We start from the raw sequence: 8911 nt of genomic DNA on the forward strand, positions 1-8911 counted from the left end.
CCCCCATGACCTTTAGACCATAGAAGAAGCCCCTCATCCTGCTTAGAGCCCACACGAGGTGCTGCACTAGCTGCTCTTAGTTTTAGGTTCCTGGGAAGGGACAGTGATCAAGCATCTGAGCACTACTGAAGCATCTGGGCACTACACAGAGCATTTGGCAGTGGCAGCAGCTGGGTGGGTATGCTCCGAGGGTGCCCTCTGTGGTCGTTGGAGCTGCAAGCAGTTCTTGTTCAGGGATTCCCAGTGGCGGTGGGCCGCACCCACCTCCGGAGCCTTTGATAACTGCAGTGGTTTGCCCCTGCCACCAGCAGCCTGCACAGGAAGAACCCCCCATCCCACTTAGCCCATGTAGGAGGTGCTACACCAACTGGTCCTAGTTGTAGGGTCTTCGGAAGGGGCAGTGATCAAGAGTCTGGGCGCCACCCAGAGCATTTTGGAGTGGCTGCTGCAGGGTGGGTGTGCTCCCAGTGGCATGAGAGGAACAACGTGTGGTGCTTGGTTGCAGTGCCCTCTTTTTCTTTTTTTTGCCAACCCCTGAGGTGAGTGGGGCCACAGACAGAGCCCACTCACAGGCTTCCAGTAGTGGCAGGCCATGCCTCTCTCCAGCCTCTGAAAAGACTGCCTCAGTCTATCCCTGCCACCTGTAGATAACACAAGAGGCACCACATCACACCTAGCCTCCCACTACCCCCAAGCCACACAAGAGGTGCCCGGCCACTTGCAGCCCACACAAGAAGCACCCAGTCTCCTGTAGTCCAAGCAAGTGGCTTCTTACCATTTGTAGCCTGCACCAGAGCTACCCAGCCCTCTGAGAGCCCACACCCACATATTCAGGGAGATTCCTAGGGTGGTTCACCCCACCTCCTCTCACCCTCCCCAACAACGGCATCTTGCTTCTTCTGCAAGCCCAGACCTTCTCCCAGGTTCCCTCTGCTCTGTTGTTCCCCTCCCTAGCCTATAGCACAACACTCCACCACCCATGGCACACCACTCCTTAGCCCCTCAGGCTGTCCCCATACAGCCGACCCCACTCCTCTCCCTGGGACTGACCTCTGGAGCCTAAGTCTCAGCACCCAACCCCAACCCAAGCATCTCAGGCTGGCTTTCTGGAACCTTGCCCCCTCACTGCCAGCCAGCTCATTTCCCTTTGAAGTTCAGATGTGGTTCAGATGATCTGTGTGGCTCTCACTCTACTTTGCCCTCCTTGGTCCAGCTCTGTTTCAGCTGATCTCCCCATCAGTTGGGTGGCTTCCCAGGATGTGGGTTCTTTTTCTCTTTCACGCTCCCTCTCAGGAATGCTAGTCCTGTCCTAATTCCTTTTCTCTCTCTCTTTTTTTCTTTTGTTCTACCCAGTTATGTTGAGTGTCTTTCCTTTTTTGGAGGTTTAGGTTATTTTTCCAGTGTTCAGTAGATGTTCTGTATGAGCCATTTTACATGTAGATGTGGGGTTTTTTTATGTGTTTGTGGGAAAAGGTGAGCAAAATGTCTTACTCCTCTGCCATATTGATCTGCCTGTCCATCCAACAAATATTAATCGACTCCCCACAGTTCTATGTTAGACACTAGAGACCTCATGTGACTAGCACACACAAGCAGCTTCCAGTCTAATTACAGGCTTGGGGTGGGGGTATCACAGACAAGCAAATGAGCAATTTCAGTATAAAGTGATAAAATTTAGGTTAAAGATAAGCACAAGATGTCACAGGAGCCCAAAAGAAGGGCCACAGCCACTAAAAAATTAATATTTTGAGATCTCATTATTTTATTTCTTTGAATTTTAAATTGAAATCCAATAAACTGACAAGCTCTGTCTTTTTTCTTTCATAAGAGATCAAATAAAACACAGAGGTATGAGAATTTGCTCGAAATCAAACTTGAGTGAAGCCACTTTTTGAATAGTGAACCCTCAGAAAGGGAACCTAGTAACAATTGGATCATTTTCTCCCTTATTCCATAAATAGAACTCCATTATGAGGACAGGTTGAAATAGATCTTAAATTGTCAAGGTCACAGTTGTCTCTTATGACTCACATGTAGAGAACCATTTCATGCTAGAACCTAAGAATGACAAATACAGTTTTCAATTCCAATAAACACTGACCAAAATCTCTTCCCTCATTGATACCATCAAAAGGAGGTGTAATTAAGACAGAAATAGAACATGAATGATGTGTTACTCTTCCCAATATGTAATGAATAAACTCTGGGGCTATTCTTAATAATAAATATTTATTAATTAGAGCATCCAAATGAATATGAAAGACATAGAAAAATAAAAATATAAGAAAATAATTTGACTCATGCAGCACTTTCATGAAAGTTATACAGAATGTAATTAGTCCATGAACTTTAAAGGGAAATGAGCTGGCTGGCAGTGAGGGGACAAGGTGCCAGAAAGCCACTACCCAGCCAGGGTTACAGCTGTACTGGTAGATTGCTGGGCTCCTGTAGGCTTGGCCTGGTTTCCTCTGTTGGATTTGTCTATTGTTTGAACTGCTTTTTTCACCCATTCAACATGTGGATCAGCACAGACTTTAAGGCCACGCCTGGTAATAAATCTGCAATGCAAGGAAAAGATAGACAAACTTAGTCACATCCTCAAAGGCTCAGGACCAGGAGTTAAGATCAGATCATATATAAGAGATCTTAGGCAGAAATTACTGGACAAAATGATCTTTCAGATTCATAAGACAACAAATAAAAACATTTTCTTCTGCAATCTATTTTACCATAAAGGAAAAACAGCTCCAGGCAATACCCAGCTCCCTTGTTCAGCATTATTTGCAGGCTCCTTTCCTCATCATTGCTACCACATGATGTAATTAAACTGGATGTTTGAGATCATCTAGTCCAATTATTACATATCTTCCTTTTCAAATCTAAACACACTCATCTTATTTTCTGGACAAAAAGTGACTCCCTTATCTTATTTGGGGTGGGGGTGAGGGGTTAAAGTTGCAATTACATATGGGAAAGTATTGTCCAAAAAATGGGATCCTGGAGAAAAAATAGTATCATGTAGGCTAGTTGTTGATACTATTCCTTGAGATATGGCAACTGATAAAATACGGCACACTACTCTAACACACCCACATCATAAGGGAAGAGGAAGGCAGGGAAGATGTGGTGGATGGGAAGGAGAGAATCTACAACAGTATGGCTCCATGGTCAAATCCTGATATGAACCAGCCATCTCTAAGCCTAACCCTCAGGACTGAGCATGTTATTCACCTGGTTTCCAGTCACATTCTTCTGCTAAGATAAATCAGAAAGGAACATGATATTCTTCCCTTGGTAGCCAATTTTTTTTGTCATAATCATTGTTTGGAGCCACCTAAAGACACGGTTCATGTGGAAAAACAAAAGAACTCTTGGCTAAGTTGAGGTCTTCCTCCTTGCTGACTTATTTTTCCTAAGGGAGGCAGTGTTCCTATACACTGTGTTCTATGATGCCCAGCTTCGGGGAGAGATACTCACATCACTGCTTTCATGGAGCCCTCCTTGATGGTGTAGGTCTTGATGTTTTTAACTGGCAGTCGCCGGGTAGTTAGACTCACACAGATGCTCTTCTCTAGGACTTCGCTCCCCACAGCTGGTAAAGAAAACCAAGAAAACAAAAATGAAATTTACTCTATCAGTGTAAATGTGACAGTGCTATAAATAAAATAACAAGGAGGGAGCTGACAAAGAGTAATTTGGGGAAGACACCATGAAATGTGGGAGAGGCAGCTTGTTTTTGACTGACCAAATAATGGTCTTCTCATTTTTAACTGTAACATGTGACATGTGTAAGGCGCATAGTTCATAAAGTACTCATCCTCAATAGAAATGGCCCAGGGGGGATTAAAATTTTCAGTTTCGAGCATATATTACATTGGAGAAGGGAAAATAACTTGGGAGAGTTAATAATATTAAGGGTTTGCTGAAATCTAATAAGAGTTTCTAAGTGCTGACTTTGAAGCTGAAGAGACTGGTATTTGCTTCTGAGAAAAACAAATATTCTCTAGGAAGATTTATCAGAGAAATATTCAGCAAAAAAAAAAGCATCTAAAAAAAGAGCGGATGATGATCACATCTGATCCACAGTGTTGCTGATATCAGAAGGCTTTTTTATAAACATGAGACAAGGCAGAAGGTGTTCACTAACACTGCTCTTCATCACTCCGTCTCTCCATCATTCTCAATATCCAGCCTGCATGCCTTACTTGCAACTTTTGCCAGTTTCTTTTTAATGTTGAACTGTCTCTAAACCCAGTGAAAGAGGGACATATGCTTTTCTTCTTTGTTTCTCTCCCTCCTTAGGAAACAATATTTCTCTCCGTGAGGTGTCTGACATGGACGCCAAGACCCAGAGAATCCTGCTACACTCTAAACCCCCAAACCTTGTCCTCATTCTCAGCAATACTTTTGTTATCAGTTAAGCTATCACCTTCACCATGCGGCAGTGCTGAGCCAAAGCAGAGGTTGCTTTGCCTCATTGTTCCACTTCAGAAGCTAAGGCCCATGGGTCTTATAGAGGTCATTCAAGCATAAAACTTAGGACACTGACCCAAGTGTCTGCAGTCCTTGTTTCCCCTACCCACATCTAGGTTTCCACCCAGTATCAGCCTGTTGTCTCAGCAAATGCCAGCCAACTATAGTATAGGCAATATCTTGCTCAAACTTTTTGTTTTATCAATTTGGGAGGGGGAGGCACAATTTTAGGGAGTTCCAGACATTTCTATCTCTATTTATGGGCACCCTTGGGGAATCCATGATCAGGTTCAGATATTCTAGTCTAAGAAGTAAGTCTACAGATTAGGAGGTTGAAAGGAAATTTAACTGAAGCATTAATTATACCCAAAGGATATTCTCTCTTGCTGCCACCACAAAGAGAAATAAATTCCAACCAGTTGGGGGAAAATGATCCTTTAAGAAATATGTGAACACTCAGGTAAGACTCAGTGTAGCCAAGTCTCAGCTGGGTATGACTTGTAGGATCTGTTTGTTAACGTTTATCATATGGTCTTTTATAAACTCAAGATTATCATAAATTATGGAACAACATCCATAGTGGTAATAACAGACCCTCTTACACACTTAAAAGTAATACTGATTTCCTGAGTATGAAAGTATGAGCTTTTAGTCATTTATGTTTTAATAGAAAACATTGATTTGTTTCAGAACACACACCCTCTATCTCATCCCTGCCTTGCAACTGAATTCTCAAAATTTTTGAGAATTTATCAAGATCAATATGAAAAAGGCAAAAACTTTCAAGACATATAGAATCATCATCACCATTCCACAGCTGTCATTAATCAAGAAATCAGGGCTTGTGTGCAAATCCGATAAGTGAGCATAAGATTTATTTCATTTTAATCCCAGATAAGCATACCAGTTATTATATTCATCTTATAGATAAGCAAGTGTAGACACAGAGAGGTTGAGAAATTTACCCCAAATCACCCAATTGTGAAAAATTGGAGCCCAAGTTCTAACCAAGTTCTATCTTCGAAATCCACCAAGTCCTCTAGAGTCAAATTATTCCCATTTTGCACATAATAAGCCAAAGGCTTAGATTGGAGAAAGCAGCCAAAACCTAAGTCAAATCCAAACTGTGTGGCCACCTGCCAACATATCTAGACTTCCTTAGTCTCATAAATAATCTCTTTACTCACCTTCCACAGTGTATGCAGTGAGACAGCAGATCACGAGGAAGGCCAAGATGAGAAGTCTCATGGCTGAGCTCCTGCTGAACTATGCAACGAGAGGCAGAGGAACTGCTCCTTTGAGTCTCTTTTATTTCTCCAGTGGTCAGCTCACTTCCTGTGGTGTAAAGGGGCTTTCGAGGTGGGTGTAGAATCACGGAAATTCTTTGCAACACTGGTGCATTTTTTGTTTGAAAAAAAAAAGAAGGTTCCTTTGTCCTCACTCATACTAATCTCACACCTTGTGGCCTTTTCTCCTCCTCCTGTGGTTAACGTGTCAGTGAAACCAAATATGTGCACAAAAGAAATGTGGTGGTCTCATCTCCTGCCACCAGTCTAAATTCAGACCTTCCACTACAGATACGTCCCAAGGCCATGTCAGTGTCATGGCCCAGCATGGGGACGGTGTAAAGGAAATGAGGTGGGTGGTCACTGTGGTCCAGCTCTCCCATCTACTTTGTGTAACACCCACACTGTCATGATTCTATGCCCCTGGTCCATCCCCAGTGACTCCTTAGGGAGGCAAAGCAATGCTGCAGTCACCCTGAGCTTCTCATTCCTCTGCCTTCTTTTCCTTTTCATTTCTCTCCTTTACCATTATTCAAATGATCCCACCTTTCTTTACACCACCTTCCCCAGGAACCCAATAGACATTTAAATAAGAGTTTTTGAGCCTGTCTATATACACAGGTTTGCTTTATTGTAACTCTATATATACACCTTTAAAAAAGACTTTGAAAGGTTGTCCTGACATTAATTTTATTTTGGAAAAGAAAATGATCTATAATCTTACCATTCTGGCAGTTTACATTTTTTAATGTTCTCCGATGAGCACTATTAGTATATACACATTTGCATACTTCTGACACTTATAAATACTATTCTAACCCTAATGTAATATCCACACATGTTACTTTCTCTTTTTTTTGCCTTTTCTAGGGCCACTCCTGCGGCATATGGAGGTTCCCAGGCTAGGGGTCTAATCAGAGCTGTAGCTGCCGGCATACACCAGAGCCACAGCAACGCAGGATGTGAGCCATGTCTATGACCTACACCACAGCTCACAGCAATGCTGGATCTTTAATCCACTGAGCAAGGCCAGGGATCAAACCCGAAACCTCATCGTTCCTAGTCAGGTTCGTTTCCACTGAGCCACAACAGGAATTCCCACAAATGTTTTTTCATAGTCTTCATGCTTCTACTTCGAAGAAGTTTTCCCTTGTAACTTATTGTTATGTAGACTACTTCTTTAAGGTAAATTTTCATTAATATATATTGAATCATTTCCCTTTAATAACTAGGAGTAGGGTTATTAGGCAAAATCATATGATCATCTTTATAACTCTTGCGATATATTGCAATATAATATTCCCAAAATATAGCTTCAATTTACAATGCTTCCAGCAGGATCTGAATGTATTGGTTGAAATATAACCTTTCCGCACTCAACTTATTGTTTTTGTCTTGTTTTGCTTAACATAGGTATCTATAAAATTCATTTATTAACTATGTGTGTAGCTAAAAGTTTTTGCCATTACTATTAGGAGTATGAAAATAACATTCTTATTAAATACATGTGTAGCTAAGTTCTGCCATTGCTATTAGGGATATGAAAATAAATTCCTATATTTCTTTAAAAATTATTGGTTAACCTCTAAGATATTTTTCATTATTGGCATTTAATTTTCCAACCAGACTTTACTTGGAACTTCAAATGGCTTTTTAGTTATCTCCACCTAGCTACATCATCAGTCCTTAAACTCTGAAGACATCTTTCCACTCAAAATTCTTCTCCTCCTGTTACTCCCTGACAGGGTATAATGTGTTGTCTTCTATTCAATTTCTAAGTGCAGATAACTTGGGTCATCTTGGACTCATTGCTATTTATCCATATATTATTCTACGCCAAACTGTACTTAGTATACCTTCTAAGTAGCTCTTCTAGATGTCTTCTCCTTTTTTCCACACTTCTCAAGGTAGGATGTCATCATTCCTTGTTAGCACTACTGCAGTAGACCAACTGATTCACCAGGACTGGGTTCTCCTCCTTTTCCAGCCTCTTCTCCTCAGCACTGACAGAGTAATCATTCTAAAGTGTTAATCTAATCAAGGTGTTTTCCTGTTGAGAATCCCTTAGCTAATCCCCACTGCCTACAGCATTCATTACAAATCTCACATTGTCATATACAAAGATGTCTAAAATCTGATGCTGCTTTTACTTTAAGACACATCTTCTACAATTCATGCATATGTTCTAAAACCTCTAGCCTTAACAGATGCGAGTGCCATCAACCAAATGTGTCATCTTCTTTTGTACCCCTCACACATTGATTCCTTTACCAGGAATGCCCTTCCCAGGTGCCTACATAATTATTTTTAAACTCCTTCTCTTCCTACAAGTTTTCCTAAATTCTCCAGATAAAATTAAGTTGTGCCATCCTCTATGCAAAATTAAGTTGTGCCATCCTCTATGCTCCCTTGGAACTTTCTATCCACCACTTTTTGTTACTAATCTCATTTTATTCTCCTATTCAATTACATTTCTGCAAGTCCCACTAGATGGCAGGCTCCTTGAGAGTAGGGACCTTGACTTAGTCCTGTCTGGGTCATTGGCACTAGCAGAATATCTGCTATGCAGTGTCACTCACCAAATTGTTTTTGAATAAATGAATTATTTTTAAAGGACCAACGTCATAATGATTGTACATTAAGTGAAGGATGAATATCTGAAAACATAAAGTCAGGAGATTGTGCCTATGGACTTCCTCTTATGTTTTCAATCAAATAGACAATTTGACTAATGGCTGAGATTTTGTTTAGCATATTGAAACGGAATTTCTTAAACTCTCAGAATGAATTATTCATTTCTGTTTTTTTAAGTATGCACTACAGTCTCTGATGGAGAAGAATTAAGTAAGCAACAAGAAAGTATAAATCTAGTACAAAATGGGCATAATCTATTAATGTGTGAACATGGATTTATAAAAATCAGTTGAGAGATATTACAACAGATTTCTTTCATCCTTGATGCCTTTCTTTCTCTTAAATGCCACATCCAATCTGTCAGCAAATACTGTTGGCTCTCTACCTTTAAAATAGAACTTAAGCCCTTTTCTCCACCCCAAGAGACCCAACTCCAAGCCACTATCACTTCTTACCTGGATTAGTGGATTTGTGCAACAATCTCCTAACTGAATTTTTTCTAATTCCACCCTTACTTT

General features: G+C 41.0%; 1 protein-coding gene across 1 annotated transcript; it reads right to left on the reverse strand.

Annotated features, from left to right (window-relative positions):
* Positions 1-2210: 2210 nt before the first annotated feature.
* On the reverse strand, positions 2211-5807 carry LOC125128829 (lymphotactin-like). Its single transcript, XM_047782973.1, has 3 exons — positions 5661-5807; positions 3478-3592; positions 2211-2558 (listed from the first exon to the last, which is right to left on the reverse strand). The coding sequence occupies exons 1-3, from the start codon at positions 5719-5721 to the stop codon at positions 2402-2404; spliced, it is 333 nt and encodes a 110-aa protein (XP_047638929.1). The 5' UTR covers positions 5722-5807; the 3' UTR covers positions 2211-2401.
* Between the last annotated feature and the right edge of the window lie 3104 nt (positions 5808-8911).

This window comes from Phacochoerus africanus, chromosome 6 (assembly GCF_016906955.1).
Source record: "Phacochoerus africanus isolate WHEZ1 chromosome 6, ROS_Pafr_v1, whole genome shotgun sequence".
NCBI classification, from domain to species: Eukaryota; Metazoa; Chordata; class Mammalia; order Artiodactyla; family Suidae; genus Phacochoerus; species Phacochoerus africanus.